We start from the raw sequence: 21,484 nt of genomic DNA, 5'->3' as shown, positions 1-21,484 counted from the left end.
GTGAGGTGCATTGTAGGCCAGAGAACGGACTAGCGAGAATGGCGCAGAAATTCAAACTCCTCATCAGAGAGGTATCTGCAGGTTTAATTGGCGATGGTGATGCTTCCTACTTTCTTGCTATCATCTTGCCTTGAAACTTTCTTGCTGAGAGTTTTGGGATCATCAGCAGGCAGCTGCATCTAGATAAGGCTTTTAAGATTCTTAAGATGTAAAAATTTGAGATGCAATGACAAAGACAAAACTCTGAACTCCCAAAGTTTTCTTTTGGTTTCAAGAAAGACATTTTCACACAACTCTGCAGATCCTTCCAGAGGCATCGCTCACAGAGCTCACTTATTATGATGAAATTTGATTATCACAGAATCATAAAATCATAGAATGTTAAGGGGTTGGAATGGACCTTAAAGGTCATCTAGTCCCAATCCCACTGCCATATGCAGGGAGACCTCCCACTAGATCAGGTTGCTAAAGGCCTTATCCAATGTGGCTTTGAACACCGTCAGGGTTAGGGCATCGACAACCTCCCTGAGCAACCTGTTCCAGTGTCTAATCACCCTCAAAGGAAAAATTTTTTTCCTAATATCTAACCTAAATTTCCCCTCTTTCAATTGGTACCTATTAGTCCTTGTCCTGTCACTACAGTTCCTGATGAAGAGTCCCTCTCCCTCTTCCCTGTAGGCCCCCTTCAGATACTGGAAGGTTGCTATGAGGTCTCCACACAATATTCTCTTCTCCAGACTGAACAGCCTCAACTTTCTCAGCCTGTCTTTGTAGGAGAGGTGCCCCAGCCCTCTTATCAACTTCGTGGCCTCCTCTGGACTTCCTCCAACAGTTCCGTGTCCCTCTTATGCTGGGCACACCAGAACAGAATGCAGTATTGGTGGGGTATCACCAGAGGAGAGTAAAGGGGTAGAATCACCTCCTTCAACCTGCTGGCCACGCTCCTTTTGATGCAGCCCAGGATTCCATTGGCAAACTTGCTGAGGGTGCACTCGATGCCGCTATGTCACCAACAAAGATGTTGAACAGTATCAGCCCCAGCAGCAACCCCTGAGGGACACCACTCATCACTGGTCTCCACACGGACAATGAGACATTGACCACAACACTACGTGCAGCCATCCAGTCAATCCTTCATTCACCAAATGGTCCATCCATCAAATCCATGCCTCTCCAATTTGGAGACAAGGATGTCATGTGGGACAGTGTTAAACACTTCACATAAGTCCAGGTGGATGATGTCAGTTGCTCTGCCCCTATGTTTTCCTAGGTCAGATCTCCCTTCCCTGTATAGGAATATGTGAATAACACAGGAGCAAGACTGGGGCTCTCAGATGGAGAACAGATCTAAACATGGCCCTGACTTTACTCAGTAAGCCATTTCACCAAAAGACACTAGTTACACTGAGAAGCTGGGACCAGTGTATCCATATATAAACTCTTCCCTATATTTATATTGGTTAAAGAAACTGCCCTTTGAAACTAAGATGTACATAAAAAAATTATCAGCAGAAATGCACAGAATTGGAGAGCTCTGTACTACTATATTTCAGTAGAGAACAAAAAGGTTCTTAAAAATATTTATTACTGATTGTCAGAGGCTGCAAGTCTGATCTACATATACACACAGAGATTTTTATTATGTTTTTTTTCCCCCAGAGTTTACCTAAGCTATTCCACTGCTATCTTGCAAATGTTAATTGGGGCATACTTCAAGTTCCAGCAAGAAGCACTTGCTGTGCTTGCTTTGAGGAAGATTTCCAAAAGCCCACATCAGGCCCAAGCAATATAAAGGCAGAGCACACATCTTTCAGTCCTCAAAAAAGCGGGGGAAGCAGCCCCTATTACATACCATCAACCCAAATATTCTGCTATAGAAAGGGGTAATTTCCTGTAGGAACTGCAAATAAGCATGTAAAGCTCCATTTTGCTGTGAGCACTCAGCCACAGGAGCACTTTCCTGATATTCATGGATTTGCTCCTGTCTCACACTGGCATACAGGAAAGGAGAATCTGGCTGACAGCAGGCAAGTCCTGGTCCAGGTTCGCTATTGTAAAGCCCTGCCTTTCCCTTGCCTCTGATACATGTGTTGCCAGCGCCCTGGCTGCTGAAATGCCATTGCCACATATCTTTGTTATCACCTCATCCCCCTGCATCTTGCTGGTTTCCATTTTAAACACCACCCTTATTAGGTGCATAGAGATAAAACTGCGTGAGACGAATTCAGGGACGCAGATGATGCTATGCTGTGGTTGTTAGGCAACAAAACACCCCGTTACCAGTTCTCTTGCCACTGGGAACCATCTGTCTTACCTTTTTCTGGAGGACACAATGGAAAATGAATATAAACATTCCCTGCAGAGAATTGAATATGGTGAAGAGATACGCCATGATGACTGTGCTTTCATTAATATACATGAGTCCAAATGCCCAGGTCAGTCCTAATAGGCAGAGTAGGGCTATTGCACCTATAACCCAGGACCTGTTAGGAGAAACAAAAAACAAAAAAAAAAGAAAGGGATTGGTCTTTCATCTACACAAAAGAAGGCACATGTCTACAGGCAGGAAGACTTTGCCCCTGTTTTTAGCAAAAAAACCCAGCATATCAAAATAAATCACAAGGAGCTTTGTCTTCAAGCTGGATGCAGTTTACAAATCTTCAAGCTTGAGGAAATATAAGGAGATGGAAGTGTTATGAGCACAGAAATTCATCACAACCAAAGCACAATGTCTCTTTTCTTTTTTTAACACGTAAAAGCAGTGTGCATGTAAATGACATGTAGATGTTATTTCTGCAAATGGAGGAAACGAAAATAAACCAAACGAAACAACTCTAATTGCCACATTTTTAGTGTCCACTGGCTTCATAGGACTGTCAGTTGGATTAGTTTCTTTACACTTAACACCAAGATACATGTATTGCTGTATTTTAGCTAGTCTCCCGTATGCCTGTAAGCCAGATAAACTACTACAGGCAGGTGTGCAAGCCCTCACCGCTTGCCAGATTGGCTCCACACAAGGATGTTCTTTGCGATGCTGCTTCACGCTTCTTCCACCCTGCGATGAGGGGAACTGCGTATACGCGCATAGGCACTCACACGCTGCATTTGCTAAAATGGTAGCTGCTGCCACACTTCTGCTTGGAGAAAGGAGGGGCAATCCTTCTTCACATCGGCTGCAAAACTAAGATTATCTTTTGCTCTATCTCAGGAGGGGAGTGGGAGTAAAGGTGCAGCCATTGCTTGGTACCAAATGGTTTTCAATCAAATATGAGTAGTGGGCACTTTGTTTGCTTTCTTTCACTAACTTTCTGCTTGGAGAGAAAGAACTTGGGGACATGAGATGACTGCTGCATGTTAGTTTTTCTGTGTGCTTTCAGGAAAGCTAGAAGCTTTGCTGGGATGTCAGGAGAAGTATTCCATGTTACGCTGCTAAATAACATTTAGTCATCTGCTAAATTAGCTTCTCGGAGACTGATCTTCCAATACCAGAACAAGAGAGTAAGTGTGATCAGCAGTATAGGAACTCAGTCCTGCTACTAGCCACTTCCCTAGTTTCCACATGCTATATTACCTACAACTTTAAAGGAATTGCTGCTGCACAGGGGAGGGGAGTCAACTTTTAGCTGGGAAACAAGCAGCACTGTGAGCATCCGTTTGCCCTTTACCTCAAGGCTTTGATTTTCCTCTGTTGTCCCCCGCTATTATTAGGTGCAGCATCATAAAAATGAATGCACTGATACCCAGTCTTTGCACCCCTTCCTTACCATTTAACCCTTCTGTTCCCCAAAGCAGACAGGACTGCAGTCAGCCAGCACCTCTGCTTCCTTGTCTACCCCAAAGCAGCCTGAGGTGCTGCAGAAGGGCTCGCAGGGACAAAGACCTATCTTATGTTTCCAGGACAATTCAAGTTTGCAGAAATGTGGCCTGGGTTTGGGCATATTTAGGCTTCCATCTGCTCAGCAGAGCATGGGGCGAGGGGGAGAAAGATGAAGGAGCAGTAACTTGGGGGGAAAATCAGTCCTGCAGAGGTCAGGGAGACAATCTCTGCTATGGAGATGCCATGGCAGCTACAACCTTGAATGCTTTTCCTTTTAGCAGGGCTTGTCACAAACAGAAGCATACTAATGTTGTATTCATGTCTTCTGGGTTTTTTTGGGTTTTGTTTTGTTTTTTTTTTCTTTAGGTATGAGAATGAAAATGCAGCATTAAGTCTTCCACTGAAGTTTATAAAATATGTATTATTTAACCACACAACCAGAAGAGCTCCCTAAGGTAATTGCTTATTAAGACAGTTCTTTAAAAATCACTATTATGTATCTAGCAGACCAGAACAGCTCCTCTGAAGCATTTCCAGTCAATCCCACTAATAAATATTTAGCATGATGCAAATTGAAAACGCACTCTCAACAATCCCTCAGAAAAGTAGCCACTAGATAAAGTTTATACCATTAGTTGTTAGGGTTATTTTCTTCCTGAGATTCCACCACCAGTGAGAGAACTATCATCCTAACCACATGGTAATTAAAAAAATACAAGTACTTTTTTTTCTTTAAAAAAATCCAAATGAAATGGAAAAGACTTTTTTTTTCTCCCTCTTCTCATCCCCGATTAAAAGCTTACTGCACTTACAGAGTCTTCTAAAAATTATTTCCTGGATATCAGAAATGTATTCTGCTCTGAAGCACAGCCAATTCTTGAAACTGATTAAAGAGCCTTTGGCTGCAGAGGTGTGCAGGAATGAAACAGTTATTTAGCGAAAATATGCTACCTTCAGTGATGGAAAGGAATCTGTGGGTTAGAAGACCCCCAAGAGTGCAAACTGCACACATTACAGCGTTGTATGTCAGAAAACAAGACCTGGAGATAAAAAGGGCATGAAGATTACTATGAATAGCTCCATCCCATATCCGCAGAAAAAAAATGAACTAAGCAATGAAAGAGAACATGGGAATGGTGCTGAAAGAATGAACACAAAGGACTCTTCACCAGAAGAACAAACTGAAAGTCTACTGCAAAGTTGATTTGCTTTTATTTTGTGCTACTGCACATTATTTTCTGGTTTCAGGAGAAAGAGCATGGGTGCCCTAAGGTATGTAATTTCTAGGCATTTTTGGCTTTCTTTACAGGGTTGGTTGGTTTTTTTTGGTGCAGCTTGAGGTTTTTTGTCTTGCTCTTTGTACAGACTTGCTGTTGCTTTTTCATAGTTTTTCTTTTCCATAGTGGAATTTTATTGCAATAAAGAAAGAAAAACAACCATGTTTTGGTGTAATTGAAAATCAGCGATTTACAATTAGAGACAATTAGGTGCTCCAAAGAGTAAGGAGCCTCCAATGCACCAATGCACACAGATTTGCTTGTGCTATTCCCAGTAACTAGAAAGGGAATCATGGGGAATAGCACCCATGCACCTTTCTGAAAATTTGCTTCTGTATTTACCATAAAGTACTCCCAGTGACAGAGCACAGTGCACCAGAGGGCTGCTATTGGGATAACAAGTCTGTACTATACAGAATTAACTTGGGAACTTTCACCTTGAATTCAAGTATGTCCAATTAAAGAACAGAAAGCAAATAGGGTGACAACTGGTTGGCAATACATATGCAGTACATTTACTCTGCACCTTAGCTGTATGCCTGACCATTTTCCTGCACAGTTTGCTCTTCTGCCTCAAAAGCGAATGACAGAAGCTTTAATGATTTTTCAATATTGATCTGACAGCTGGCTCATGAGACCACACTGATAAATGAAATTTATCAGCCATTCAGGTCATTCTTACTTGATGAAGGGTCTGTTATCCTCATAGCTAAAGAATGCGTAGACATAAAGACAAGAACACAAACATTAGAAATATAATGACATAGAGAATATAGTTTACTGCTAGTTCCCCTCCCTTCTCCCACCAGCCATCACCAAAAACAAAGGTGGACCAGCATCAGCCTGGAACACACCAGCCAGCCTGGTTTGCTTCCCCAGGGAATTGAAACACGACCGAGGTCACTGGCTTCATGTACAGAAGCAGGCATTGCTAGCTGTGAGCTGCAGCTGCCCCTCCTGGCTTCCATCATGCAGCTGTCAATTGACTCTGAAATTTCTTTTAAAAATCATGGCTGTTTCCGGAGAATACAAGTTTTGAAACCCCAGCATAGCCACCACAGAGGGCTTTCACGTTTCAAGTGGCAAAACTTCACCACGTCTCCAGCACTCTCTGCCTGTGGGGCTGGAGTGTATTACAGGGATGTCTTTATTGCTCTTTACTTTTTCAAACTGGAAATCCCAAGCTGCCACACTATGAGTCAGACTGCAGCATTCTTCAGGTAATGGCATCAGGATCTTCTAAAGTCCTGGGTGACAGAAAGCATGTTTACTCCCATTTCATGGGGAAGGACAAAGAAAGGCCTTTTTCTGCCGGCAAACGTGCAAAGCAGCCCGCTGCAGTGATGAAGGAGCCAAGACGGATCACTCAAAATGAGCTTCTATCACTGTGAGGACACAAGATTAGTTGCAGCCATTTTTCCTAGAGAAGTCTCCCTGACCTTCTGGGACAGGCTGTGTGCTTAATTCTGCCTGTGTGGCAGGTGATGTGCAACATGTGGGGAATGCAGGCCAACTCCCAGGCCTCCTCTCCCCACTGACATGGAACTCTTGAACCTGAGATCTCTTGCAGAAACCACCATGGGTGCCAGAGATGGAGGATTACTCAATATGTTCATCTCATTACCCCTGGTAACAAAGCCAGGGCCAGTCCATCCTGGTGGGATCTCCTTCAGTCAGTACTGGCAACCTGCAGCTCTCCTACAATGCAATTAGATGAAGTGAAGACATAAGATAATCTGGAGCTGTCAGCTCAGCCATGTGGGTAGGAGCAGGGCCTGGATTTCTATTACTGGGTTCACAAGCACTCAGGTTTTATGGTAAAGACTTTATACTGAAAAGTCACCAGCAATAGATTACAAAAATAGAAAGTCAGGGAATTTTTTTATGCTGTTGCTGCTGTCCCAAGCCTCACAAAGTTTTTCAGTGATTCATAATAGCCTTTTTTCAAGGCAGCTGAAGGGTCCATTTCATCTTTGTACAGACAAAATGCGAAATTGGTAAACTCAGATTCGCTTTAAGCTTGAGGCTAACACTTCAAAGCAGCTCAGAAGAAAACCATCAAAAAGACCTTTGCAGTTTTCACCCCATTTCCAACGTAGATGTGTCTAGGATCCACTGCCCAAAGCCAAAAGGTGGCTAAAGAGGTGAGATTTTCAAAGATGCCTAACTTCCAAATGGTTTAACTCTGTACACATAGGGCCCATAGAACTTAGTCCCTTACATCCTCATGAAATACAACCCTTTTCATTTTACCAACTCGAGTGTTGTAAGAAGCTTAACTCTTGCGTTAGCAACAATTTCTGACAAAAATTACTCCAGAATGTTTTTGGTTTTTTACCCCTGGAAAAGTCTGTGAAACCTATCAGTGCTTCAGTAATACTGTGTCATTATCTGCAATACATAAAAACCATCACTTAGACAAGAGAAAAGCCTTGGAAAAGCCTTAGTTCCCAGAAAAATGGAGCTGCTAACTGGAAAACTGAGATTATATTCATTAGTTGTAAAAGCAAATAAAATTTGAAGCAGAAATAATTGGAAAACCTAGCCTAGCACAGTTTGAGTTGCTACATCTAAAGTGCTTCTCCAGATTTGGATAAATTTGTCCAATACCTGGCAGTAAGGGATACAGCCCACTGGATTTAAGCTATGTGACTCTGATTCCTCCATAGTTAATGGGAGACTGGTATCCCACAAAAGGAATTTATCCCCTAGAAGAACAGGTATTTAAGGTGGATGAGGTTTTGCTATTCCCTGATGAAATGCGTTTCTCTACTGACTGCAGAGGAAATCTGAATGATGGCTTAGGTGGGGGCTTCACTTTCAAATACCTGAAGGTAAAAAGCTGATCTTTAGTGATTGCATTATTCATTTAACCTGCAAAATCTTACCTCACCTCCCTTGTGTTTCTTTGCAGCCCAGATGATGGATAGCGGATGGTCTACCAATCCGTATAAATACCTAATTCATTTTCTAATCTTAAAAAAGCCCTAACTTTACCTCGGGGCAAAGACTTCTTAAGGTTAATTACACATCATGTAAAACTCTTTCAAAATCTTATTTAAGTTAGATGTCTTTCAATTTCCCAGAGTAACTTCTCCTTCAATGATGAGAAAGGATTGTTCATATTACCTTCCGTATTCCCGTGATATTTCCAGACCAATACTTTTTTTAAAAGTTGCTAAAATTTGCCAATTCAAAGTATTTTCCCATCTCTAAGACAGCAGGAAAAGGCTCAGTAAGCACATGGACTCAGAGCTTGGGCCCCAAAATAACTGTCTGGCTAGCAAGCAAAAATGCCAAAGTGAGTACACAGGACCTTTAGTAGCTGTTAAGGGTGATGAAACTCAAATAAAAATAGATGGATGATGTGCCCCCTCACAAGCATTCTGAAAGACCCACGGAATTCATTTTAATATGGTGCAAATAAAGCAGAGAGACAGACGTTTCCTGCAGGCATGCAGGAGGGAAGCACAAAATAAAGTGTGCTATTGTGTCTCCCCGATGCCTGCTCGTATAAGGTACTAGGGATGTTTTGCTTTCTTTTTCTTTTTTTTTTTTTTTTAAATTTCAAGGATTAGAAAAGATTGATTTATTGAACTGATGAAAATCTACAGGAAGGAGCTGGAAAGTCCAGCACTCCCCTCATAAAGCAAACGGGTTCATCGTTAATTAGTGAAGGAGCATCTTCATGGTGAGAAAAATCAATAGCTAGCAATAAAAGAGTGCTTAAAGGATTTTGCCTTCGAGTTTCATGACAAAGTTACCACCTTGATGGCATGAAGCCAAATGGCTTCCTAATCTCCTTCCTTAGGCTGCTAGTGTTCATCACACAGTCATCATTTCCCAGTCTCATCTTCTGGCTCCCACACTGTCTTTGACAGTAGGTGGCCCACCCCCTGAAGACATCTGTAACCAGCTCAGGGGTCAATGGGCCTGTCAGCTTCATTTGCAGGAGAAAACCTTGGCTTTACATGGCAAAAGTGTAATTTTATATATATTTAAAGCCACTTCTAACTTCTACCAGTAGATCTAAGATTTTATTCAGACGAATGAGGCCAAACCTTCCTTGGCCCCATGTGATGCCTGAGCTTAGGATTTGGGACAACCAATGGCTGTGTTTTTCTGCCAAAGGAAAAGCATCATCCCTTTTCCCTCAACTCACCCAGGGAAGTCACAGTCTGCTTTCTGAGATTTGTTCTTAATTATTGCAATTGGAAAGAGCAATTCTGTTAAGCTCATCTCATTTTCTGTAAGTAATTAATTACCCTCAGAATTGCTTACCCTGTTTATTTCCTTCCTCCTAACTTTGCAAAGGCATGGTACGATTATTCAAGCCACGCTGATGTGTAACCACATATCTAATTGTTTCCACACTATATGGATTCAGCAAAGCCTTTAGACACATTTGTATTATCCAAATAGCACCAGCAGGGCTTGCTGACAAAGTGCTTAAAATGTATGGCCTTTTAAAACAATAATCATGATTTATGGGTTCACAGAAAGACTGTAGGTATTTAATATCTTCCAGGACACTCTCTCAAATCAATAACCACTGATTGATTTTTTTTTTTTTAAATTCAGAAAGGACGATACCTGTCAGTGGGAAGATTAGTGCTTTACAATCACCATTCAACATTAACACAGCCATCACAAAACCATAGGGAAACAAGCAAGACCCCAAACCAAATCAATCTGATATTAACCAAACCCTTCTGTGGAAAACTCAGGCAGCAGCAGATTGCAACAAACAAAATGGGATGCTGCCATCAACATCACTGGGGGGAAAAGGCACCCAGAAAAAAGCACAGTCTCAGATGTTTTTCCAGTAGGGTTTTTGCCACTGATGTGCTCCCAAACTCTGCACTCTGGCAAAATAAAAATGTGCCGTATCTTTTCTTGGTAGGAAGCTTGTAAATAATTCATTTTGAGCCAACTCTGAGTGATTTTTCTGGTTTTGCTTTAGGCTGCCTGTAAGTTTGCTCAAGCAGAGATGCAGAAGAAGGCTATATGGAGCAGCAATGGGTTAACCAAGGCACTAGGAAGCATGGTGCTTTCTTACACAGGATCCAGGGAAATGCAAGACGAGACTTCGCTTGTTCAGCCTGAAGAAAAGGAGATTGAGAGCAGACCTCATGGCAGTCTACAACTTCCTCATGGGGGAAGAGGAGGGACAGGCACTGATCTCTTCTCTGTGATGGCTCAGTGACAGGACCTGGCCTAAAGTTGTGCCAGAGGAGGTTTAGGCTGGATATCAGGAAAAGGTTCTTCCCTGCGAGGGTGGTTGGGCACTGGAACAGGCTCCCCAGGAGAGTGGCCACAGCACCAAGTGTGACAGAGTTCAAGAAGCGTTTGGACAATGTTCTCAGGCACATGATGTGATTCTTGGGGTAGGGCCAGGTGCCGGACTTCGATGGTCCTCAGAATATTCTATAAATCTATGACTGTATGACCATCAGGATTGTGAAGACATAGTACTCTCTCTCAAGGCCATATGAAACACACTGATCATAGCCTGAGCTCTGGTGTGATAAAAGTGAGGGAGGCAGTTTCTAATGCCCAGCTCAGTACTCCACGGCTAACATCTAAAATTTTCAGAGAGGGAGGTTTTCCAAGGGAAAGAAAAAGCTATTGCTCATTTTCTAAAGTGCCTAGATCATTTGTTCATCCTTGCAAAACACTCCGGTTAAGATTTCTGGTGACAGAGAATGTCATCTCTGCACATCCCGAGCACTCTTAAAACACATTTCATTTCCCATCCAAGTTTATCCAGACCTAAATGCAGGCTCAGGGGCTCTTTTTGTTCCCTAAAATCAGATTATCCTTTCCTGGAACAGGAATACATGGATGATTCCTCTCCAAAAGGTATCCCTGGAGCTGCTGTGCTCTGAGCCTGCTGTCCTCAGAAGTCAGAGGAATTCAAAAGTGCTGCACATAGCACAGCTGGTTGAAAGGAGAGATTTTCAACACCCTATTCCTGAACAACCCACTCAGTTCATCTTTCTATTTTGATAGTAGAGCTGTAGGAAAACCTTTAAAAAGACCTCACTCTGTACAGGCTGTTTTAGTTAACATTATAATTTATAGGTACCGTCTAGTCAGGATTTTGGGTCATGTTTAACAGGTTCACTGTGGCTCCTGTAAGCATTTGCATTCACTAGCTTGCGTTTCAAACCCTTAGCACCTCCATTCCACATCTCACACCACCACACACACCTCCTCAAAGCTGCATGGGTACATGAAACTTCCTCCCCTGCTTGCTGCTCCACAGAGGGTGTCTCCATGTTGCCAGACCCTCGGCCCTTTCTTCACTGGAAACCGAGAACTCTGAAGAGAAAACATTGGACCTTTTGCACCCAAATGCAGTGCTGGTCAAGCTCACAAGAGGTGGACCCCTTCATTGTACTGTGTCCTCCCTGTGCACTCCCAAGCAACCACAAACTCAGAGGTAATGAAGGACTAAAGTGCTGCTGTTTGCAAGTCCAGTCCCCTAGGTGAATGCAATGCAATATTCAATTCCAGACCCTTCAGCATCACAAACTATTCCCATGTTGCAGCATTTTATAATTAAATAGAAAAGATCTGGAAACCAATAGATGAGCTTAAATCTCAATAAAAAAATTGAAATAATCCTTACTGTCTCCTTACTTAGTTTTGTTCCTAAAATGGCTAGAATAAAGCACAAATTAATCTTCCTTTAGTAGTAGTATATCTGCTACAAATTATTGTTCGGGATTGGTAATGTAAGCTCTTCATATCAAAGGAGAAAAAAATCTTGCATTTTCAAAAGTCTAACTCATTCCTCACTGCACCAAACCCAGGATGTTTACTTTTTCTGCATTTCAATCAGCTGAGTAAATAAAACTAGAATGGTAAACCTCTGTTCCCGCCAGCACAATACTGCTGTGTTAAATCAAGAATTTAATTCAAACATTTCTGCAGATGATTTTTGGAAGTTCTATTTAACCTTTGTTTTCAATTTTCTACCTAACTCAGGATTTTTATTTTTTTTTTATGCAAACAAACAGCAAACCCACAGGACTGAAACAACAGGCTAATCTGGGGGTTGGGATTAGTCATGTCTCTTTAAATAAAACACATATGTTGAAGCACGAAAATGAGCAGATAATCATTTACACCCATACAACATATGGGGAGAGCGGGCTATGGCAACGGTTTTAAAAGAGACATATCTTCAAAAGGGGCTTCTGAGTTTTGTGCCTGATCCTCCTCGTCCCTCACCTCCCACAGCCTGGGATAGACTCCCTGAAAGAGTCCAGACTGAGCTTTGCAAACTTTTATAAAATAATAATCAAGGTTTGGCATTGGCTCCTACTTTTGGCTGTTAGGTTGCACATTCTTAGATTTATTTCTGTAAGCTTTTGAGCAACCGACTCCTATGGAAAAAAAAATACAAAATAAAGGCATACGTTGTGAAGTTTGTTTCCAGTCAGAAACTTGGGAGAACATACACTTTTTTATTTACCCATTAAATCAGGGCTGTGTGCCTTTAGCTGTGGACCATCTGAAGCTTCCATGGCAGCCAGCAAGCTAAGGAGGGCTCATTTTAGTCATTTGAGGATTGATTTCTGAAGGCTGCAGTGCAGGACATTTCCATTTCATCCCCATTAATGGTATTTGAGCGTGTGTTCTTGCAAATGTGGTCACAATGCCTAAATACATTATCTCCTGCATGCTTGGAATAAATATATGTTTTTCCAGGGAATTTCATGTTTTTGATATAGTGCTCATTCTTTTGTTGCAGAAGATGGGATGGGAGCAGGTTTCCACAAGAGGAAAGAAACTGCAACAGAACTACAGTGATTAATGCCAGGATTAAACTATCTCAAGGCCCCTAATTAATAGTGCTTCTTTAGTAACAAAAAATGCTTCGAGCTAAGACCCTGGGTCTCCCTGTCTGAAAGAAAGAAAATTAAATTTCCAGGATGACTTTCAAGTGAGTTTCTATTGCAATGAGCTTTTCAAACAAACCCAGGACTACAGCCTGACATGCTCCTCTTTGAAGAGGCCCCCCCAAGTTCTGCTTTCTAAAGAGCATCTAGATGGCCTATGGCACAAGCCAAGCTATACCCTGGCTAAAACAATAACAAAATAAAATGGGACAAAAAGAGAAACGAGCTGACAAAGCCCTTTGCCTCTTGCCTTCTTTCTAGTGGGTTTGCAACTGCATTTGGCAGCTATGGCCGACATGTTGCTCTTCCAAAGTAAACAAAATAAAATCTTGTTGCCACATACTACGGTACAGAAGAATGTCAGGAAGCCTGGTCTGGCTGGGAGAAATGCTAACAAACTCAGCTGCATTCAAGCAGCACTAGGGGAGAGGGCACTAGGGTGCCTGTGGGAACTTCAACGGAAAGGTTACATCTGTAAGGAAAAGGATGGCTTCTGGTCTCTGCTAGAAGAGAGGAGGTTTCACCCTCTCCCCTCCAGCCATTTGGAGATGCCTAGTATAACTTCAGGTGCAGCAACTGCTTAGTCCCATTGATGAATCCCCTCAATCCACTTGTAGGACTTGCCTTTTGTTAGCTAAATGCTCTCCCCACCCAATTTTCTACCAGTTTTCCATGTCAGTAACTAACAAGCCCCACACTGTGCACAATGAGAGTATACAGTAAAGACAGGATCTCAGATTTGACTAGATAGGGTGAAGAGTACATCTGGACAACCACCAGTGTAGCTCCTCTTTATTTCCCTTTATTAATACCACAATGACTCAAATGAGAAGTGTTTAAATGGCTGCAGAACAAGCACTGCACTGCCACACAATGCAAAGGCATTGGAGGAGAGGGTTCATCTGAGACCCTATTTTGCACAGAGAATGGGGGTTAAGCATCTGGAAATATGTGGATGGTTTGTTGTGCTGCAGCATCTGGCATAGGTTGGATGAAAACCTGGTGTGCAAAGACCACAAGCTGCCAAAGTACATGCCTGACTACCTGGAAAGCAGTTGATGGATGGAAAACGGAAGAACCATGCTGGACTATTCACATATAAGGTATTTTCCTTTGTCACCTAAGGTTTCCTACAAGAATGTGAATATAAAAAATATTCAGTGTAGTCCTGTCTGTGACGGTCTGAGGCATTTTGCAAATCTATCATCTACCTGACAATGGAAAAGCATGAAGGAGAGACTTTGAGCCGCTCAGCTCCAGAAATCACTCCACATGGCAGCAACCTCCAGTGAAACAGCCTCACAGCTGCTCTAAAGAATTCCAGCTGGTAACACATCCTCATGAGGAGCCATCTGCTAGCAAGAGTGCATCAATACTGCACTGATACGCCCACAGTCTCCACCTCACAGGCTATGAGGCTAGAAACGACTAGGTGCAAACAGCACAGCAGGCTTTTGCCATCCAAAAAGCTTACGTAGTCCCTGGCTTGAAAGATCTATATTCCCTTCAAGTTTGTAAGGGCTGGGGGAATCAATTTTCCAAAACTATGTCTTCCCCGGGTACATTTGTTGACAGTAAATCAGTTTGTGCTCATGAGCCCTTTTGTGCACCCTTTGCATCCCACCTATGCTCTCAGATGGGTCATGAGTGAGATAATGTGTGATGTTGGCATAGCTACCAAGGACTAAACAATGCTCCTCACTGCCCATCTCTGCTCACCTATGTTTGCCAACAAGCCACAAAGAAATGGAAGAGCCACAGAGACGAGTGGCCACAGTGGACTCTGAGGTCCCAGAAACAGCCATTGTAAAAGGCTGGGAAGGAAAATCCCCTCCCACCCTATGTTTGGGGAGGCATGGACAGAAGTTAAACACACCACGTAAGAGGCAGCTGGTTGGGCATCCTTGGCTGTGTCACTTCATACTAAAGATCTTCAAAAGGCAGAAGAGATCCCCACTCTGGATGAACTCTTAAAATTTCTGTGTAAATATCCCGAAGAAAACATCAAACATAACTTTTTCAAAAGGGCTTAAATAAAAGCATGCTACTCCTGGTGCTGGTACCTCTTGTAAAATGGGAGCTAGTGTCCTACTGGCATCAGTGGCAGGCACAGAAACTCTTGTGGCTCTGAACAACATATCCCACATACAGAAGCTCCCATATTTTCCTGGCTATGTGCCTCAAAAGCAGAACTAGAGCACGAATCTTGCTGTTTCAGTGGGCAAAACCCACTGAATCGGCTCAGTACCAACCTGCCACACTGGGAGGATGCTATTGGCACAGGGAGAAGGACCCACATATGTGGTTACCCTACTTCCCTCTTGAAAGTGCTGGGCTAAGTCAGAAAAGCTAACAAGGGTAAAAATTAAACCAGCCCCATACTCATCAAATCTCTTGCTGGGTAACCCCTGGGAAACTAGTGCCCCACCACAGGAATGTCAGAATCTCCCATGCTGGCACAATAATCCAGGGACTGTTCTTGAAGGTTAGGGAAGTTTATTTTTACAACTCTGCACAGTGCCTACAAATCTATCAGCCACACAGCATCTGGTTCAGGCACTGCCCTTTGAATGGCTTTTCTGTTGGTGCAGTAATTAAAGGTATCCCAGGTGACACCTGATCCCTTATCAAGTTCATTAATTTAAGTGGAGTTATTTGGCTCTCTATTTTCTATACTTCATAATGTATTTCTAACCTTTAAAGTGACATAGGCAAGGACCAGATTGCAGGGGCGCTTATTAACAGCCTATTAAAATATTTTATGGCCTTTATTTTTACGTTGCCATAGGGAATCAAGTATTTTGCTGTTGTTAAACAGGCTCAGGATTTATGTTGCGAGAGCTTCACCACAGCCTAACACAGAGTACTGCTAGGAAATGAACTGGGAGAACAAACTCTCTTTCAGCTCTCCATGTGCTGTAAAGCTGTCAATATGCAGATGGCAGCAAGGGGCCCTCCAATGCAGGCCCTTGGTTTGCTTTGCTTTTTTAAATATAAACCGATACAACAAGATGCAAAGCTCTGGGACCTGGGGGTCTTTTTACCAACCCTATAGACCCACAGAGGGAAGCTCAAAAAGGATCTTTGTGGTCTCCTGTGAAATAACGTGATCTGTGGCTTTTTCTCCCAGAGCTGCTGTAACACATCGACATTTTGCAACTGAGTTAGAACCAATGACTTTGGAAGAAGACAACAATCTTCCCTGCAACAAGACTACGATTTCATCTAGAAGAAAACTGTGATTTTACTGAAAAGTTTTCTAGAGACTGCAAACCCCTTGCTTACCTAAGAAACCTCGATCAAAGGTGAATTCCCTTCTCTGTTACAAATCTGCACCTCCTCCTAAGTCAAGTACATTCACAACACATCTTGACTTTAGAGACCTAAAATTGTCCTGCTTAGGTATTCAGAAATTACAGTCAAGTCCATTCTGGAATTCTTGCTTTGATAAACTTCCTAGGTTGAGGCTGTTTACCCGAGTTTATATTATGTTTCTCTTTTTTTCTTAAGCATAAAAAGTAATTTGTAATGAAGCAAAACATTTGGAAGTGTATCAGCAACATGCTTAAAAGTATTTTAATTGCTTGTGTTTTCAAAACGTTTTAATGAAGTCAAATCAGGAATAGACACTCATCCACCAAAGAACCTATAAAATATTTAACAATAACATTATAATTGATGCAACTGGTTGTATAAATTCTTGGCATTTTAAACAAAGATACTAGAGATTAGCACAAGAAGATTATTCAGTAGGCAATTATTTGTTCTGCTTTAATTATAAGGGCTTTGGGGTTTTTTTCTCTCCATTTTTTAATTTAAATGTCACACTGCAAGGCTTTCTAGACAGATTTTGTGTGGGTAACCTTAGAGAGAGTGTTCTCAGCAAGCAATCCCATAGCATTAATGCATGACAAGTAGCCATATTAATAAATGTTATTAAATGTACCGTTCCTTTAATACCTCATCCAAGACCAAATGAAAGACTATCTTACTGGGATCAATCTTGGACATCCAGGGGGGATTGCTCTCCAAATTTCATTCTGTACTGAGTGATGTCAGGAGAAACAGAGGCACACCACAGAGCAGCCTGCCCACAACCTGGGCAAACGAGCGCCCCGTGGGTTTCCGGGTTCACTGGGGTCTCCTGCATTTGCACAGACTCCAGTTCTCTTTCCTCACAACCCTCGTGGAAGAAGCTTTGCCTAAGAAACTAAAACTTCACCCGACGGACCATGCCAGGTTGTGGCATGCCAACGGCATTGCAAGCTTTGCCTGCTGAGGTAGTTTTCAAGGGGGGACTGACCTGGTTTAAATTAAAGCTGCAACTGCGTGAGCTGCTCAGCAGTAAAAACAATAAACTTGCTGAGAACTGCCTTGAACTGTGCAATTCAGTCATCTCCTAACGAGCTCCCCTCACACCTCTTCTCCCACTCCTACCAAGAAAGACAGAGAAGAACCCACTTCCAGCCGTGTTGCATAACACTCTCCTTTCCTGGGTGGGCAGTAAAGCGCTGACTCCCAACAATTTCCTCCTCCTGAAGCTCATTAGATGGTTTTGTTAATTAGCAGGCTCCCATTCCTATCATGCGCTGCACCTGAAATCCCGCTTGTATTTTTGAAGAGAGTAATTAAAGCCAGAGGTACTTGAAAAAAACAGGTACTGACAGAGACTAATATTCTATCAATATAATGAAGCAGCTTGCTAGACAGTAAAATGCCCAGATTTACTGGGCGTTCAGACGTTAACCCAGTCCAAGAGCGAAACATGCCTTGGCTGGAAAGCACATCTGAGGATGTGGGCACTCCCAGGTAAATCCTCAGTAACACTGCTGAAAGCAATCAGATTCTGGGGAGAATTTGGGTCATGAAATCTGTCAGGGGCCAGAACAAACAGAAAAGAAGTAAGGCTGCCGCCCTCAAAGCACAGAGTAATAGTAATAATCAACATTTCACACCTTCCCTGTAGAGACTGCAATAATTAGCTAGTAATTATTGGGCACTCTTTACATAGAGTGACTAGGGGGTTACCTGCTCCAAGGACTGAAAATGTAGCTTTGCCTCCTTCATGCAAAATCAAATGGAAAATACCACCACTGGCAGCCCAATCCCAATAAAGATAGTGCTTCATCATCAGCCACTTGTTGGTACCTATTAGAAACCACTCTGCAGTGCCACAATCCAGTGTACTATCCCTAGTTATCACTGCTGCCAGCAGAGCTGGTTCCCCTGTTATGCTCTTCAGAGCAGAATGGGGGGAATAAACAGCAAAAGACAGAAACAGGCAGAGAGCAAGAAAAAACCCCAGCCACTTACTTGATATTGTCAAGACATCCAGATTCAGGTTTCAGTATGGCAGTATGATGAAACATTTTATAGAGAGCAATCCCAAGGAAGATGACATTAAGCTGCAATGGAGAGGGGAGGAAAAAAAAAAGGATTATGTGACACAGCACAACATGATGGGGAGAAAGTTAGCTTCTTCTCTGTAACAGATGCGTTACTGTAGGAAATTAGCTCTCACTACAATTTTATAGCGACTGAATCACAGAAAATTTCCAAGCATTTTATAAGGTGAGCTGGCCTGTGGACTGCAGGACTGGTGATGCTACAGCCTTACCAAAGCTGTGGTACTGCGTATGTTACTGATATCAGGTTGGTTCTAACCTCAACTTTAGTGCTTCACTGATGTTATGGAAAATTAAAAATACTTGCTGCAATGGCTTTTTTGTGTCTGAGAGGTGTACAGGCATGAAAAGTCACTCCAAGCATCTTGCTTAGCCAATCCCATTGTAATGAAGCATAAAGGCATCCTTTTCTGTGAATACACCTTTTAGACATAGTGTAATGGGGCAGAGGGTTGGGGAAATCCCAGCTGCTGAAGATGCTTAGCACAGTGCAAAGTTGAAAAAAAAAAAAAAGAAAAGTAATTTGATTTGTTCTGTAAAAGATGTGATGATGTTTCAGTGCCTCGGTGTTAAAAAGGCTGCCAATTCCTAGAAAGGAGTTCCTTCAAAATCCCAGTCTGGAGTTTGAGACATAATCAAAAAGGGAAGATACCTTTTTATGAATTAATTGCTTAGGGGAAAAGAAAACCCAACAGTTGTAGCTGGTGGGGTGGCCCCCTTCTTGATATGGAAGGCTGCTGAAATGGCCCCCAGTTACAGGAGAAGCAGAGACAATGTCTGCATTGAAGCGGGAGTGCCTGGTTTTCCGTGCTAGCCAAACTGTAGTTAGTCAAAACAAAGGATGGTTTATTTAAGCCATATTGTAGCAATTAAGTATAAGAAAACTCCAGCTGTCTCTAAAGTTGGGTTCTCTACCTTGTTGCTGTGTTAGCTGATATGCTGGCAATGTGCTAAACATGAAGCTATACGAGCTTCAGCTTCTGCTGGGAAGGAAAAAACCCTCATCAAACTACTCGTCCAGTGTGGATTTTATTTCATGCCCACATCCCATATTTCCTCTTTTTTTTTTTTTTTTTTTTGCATTATCAATGCAAAGCTTTGATCTGGAATTCAAAAATTGGGTGAGCAGTAAGTGGCATCAAAATAGAATTTGGCACTTCAAAACGTCCAATGGTAGTAACCAAACTCTGCAAGTCCCTGCTCCAAAGCTCCCCAGCCCGTTTTGATCAAGTATTTTTGCAATGCCAAGAGCTTCTCATAATGAGGGTCTAATTGCTTGTGCCAGGCAGGGTCAAGGAAGAACATGCCTTTCTCAAATTAATCTGTGTAAATTAAAGATAAAGAGTAAAGGGACAGCAAAAGTTTTATTTCTTGACCTGAGAGATGGAGTAGTTAATTAGGAGTTCTTACCATAATTATCAAGGTCGCCGGTCCTATAAAGCTCCAAATGAAGTAGGTGTCAAGTCGGAGCCAACATCTGTAATGAAACACAGGGGAAAGAAGGCATTCAAGGACTGCACTCAGGACATACATCAAGACTGAGCAAGTGACAGAGAAGAATGTGAGCTGCAAAACACGCCGGTGGGAGACAGGAAATATTACATTGCTTGTTCATTTAAATGCTGAATTATGTGCCCAATTTCTGACAGCGCTATTGATGGAGTAAGATAATTACCTCTAGAGGAAGCAGGGAGAAAATGGCACAAGGCTTATTTGCTAAGGTTTTCGGCATCTGTCGGAAAAAATCCTTAAACTGAGGGGGTATTTTAAGGAAGGGGTCTGATGAACATCCATAGACCTGCTTCTTTGCATTATGCTCCTCAGTGCTCTCCAACTCTGATGCAATCCAAGCTGTCTGTCAGCTGTCAAGTGAGATGACGTTTCTCCAGCAATCATATCAGAGCAAATTTGGTGCAAATAGGAAGCCTGAATTGGATAACAGGAGGCTGAGGTTTAATTAGGTTCAGCAACTTCCCTTTTAAAGTGTTTTATTTCCCTGAACCTCCAGAGTGTTTTGTTTCCACTAATGTTTCCAGGGTTGCATATGGTCTGTGCTATCACAAGAAGTTGATTCATGGCCTAAAACTAAATTATTAATCGCTTAATTTCAACCGCATTTAATACTCCCCACATTTTTTAAGGCCCTTGGGAAATTACATTTCCATTCCTAGTTCATTCCAGGTGACAGGAAGATAAAATGGAAGTGACTGGTTACAAGACAGACGAATGTAAATTCCAAGAAAGTTTCACATGATGTTTAAAATAATAATATCTTGTCATGTTTGCAACGCTGCAAATCACAGCCCTGTTTATACACAAAGGACCTGAGAAAGCATAAAACCACTCTTATACCAAACATCCAATGGAATTTCATAATTAGGCAAGTGACAGGAACTTATTGCAGTGGAAGAGATAGCAGTTCTCACAAATGACAGCTCTAGTCTATGTGCTTCATGTTTTTTCCCTTCCAATGGACTTTGCAACAGGCACAAAGGTCTGTGCCAGCAGCCCTGCACGACATGATCAGCAGGAGATGCCTGCGGAGAGAATAATATAACATGCCCTGGCTCTCTACGACTGGGAAAAGCCAAGATATGAATAAATTCAAAAATGCAGAGAAAGCTTCACACTTCCCTCCCTGACCATATAAATTTCAAGTGTCATCAGTGTTGAAGATGTATCGATGTATATACAGTCATACCAATTTTGTTACAAATTAAAATACCGTCACTTCAGTGACTGTCATTCCTGAACTGCTTCTGCAGCTTCTCATCCAGAATCTTCATGTGATAGCATCAAAATCTTAATGCAAGAGGCAAACAGAGGCTTTCAGAGCGATTGCAGGGAAATCTTGTTTCCTCTGTGGCTGTTGAAGTTCAAGGTGATTTAGATGCAGCTGGTAATGGAACAACATGAGTGACTTGAAACTACTTGAGTCTGATTCCCTGTAGGAAAGGGTTTATGCGATCATGACATCTGTGTATCACCTATAATAACATCCTAACTGTCACCCAATTGCAACTAGATTTGACAAAGGAATAGAGGTTTCAAGGATAATGAAGTCCCTGTAAA

The 21,484-nt window shown here is 42.2% G+C and overlaps 1 protein-coding gene across 24 annotated transcripts in view; it reads right to left on the bottom strand.

Moving 5' to 3' along the window:
* ADGRL3 (adhesion G protein-coupled receptor L3) overlaps nt 1-21,484 on the bottom strand; it is a 520,635-nt gene that overhangs the window by 37,301 nt on the left and 461,850 nt on the right. For 17 of the 24 annotated variants that reach the window (XM_017829314.1, XM_017829319.1, XM_017829296.1 and 14 more), the window contains 4 exons: nt 19,823-19,889; nt 18,321-18,412; nt 5,780-5,806; nt 2,315-2,483 (listed from right to left, as the gene is read on the bottom strand). In XM_017829314.1, coding sequence (XP_017684803.1) covers nt 2,315-2,483; nt 5,780-5,806; nt 18,321-18,412; nt 19,823-19,889 — 355 coding nt within the window. The remainder of the gene's footprint in view (nt 1-2,314; nt 2,484-5,779; nt 5,807-18,320; nt 18,413-19,822; nt 19,890-21,484) is intronic. The other 7 variants (XM_017829303.1, XM_017829305.1, XM_017829309.1 and 4 more) reach the window with 1 other exon arrangement.

This window comes from Lepidothrix coronata, unplaced genomic scaffold (genome assembly GCF_001604755.1).
Source record: "Lepidothrix coronata isolate B3197 unplaced genomic scaffold, Lepidothrix_coronata-1.0 Scaffold162, whole genome shotgun sequence".
Classification (NCBI taxonomy): domain Eukaryota; kingdom Metazoa; phylum Chordata; class Aves; order Passeriformes; family Pipridae; genus Lepidothrix; species Lepidothrix coronata.
This window is presented reverse-complemented; position numbering and strand designations above follow the sequence as displayed.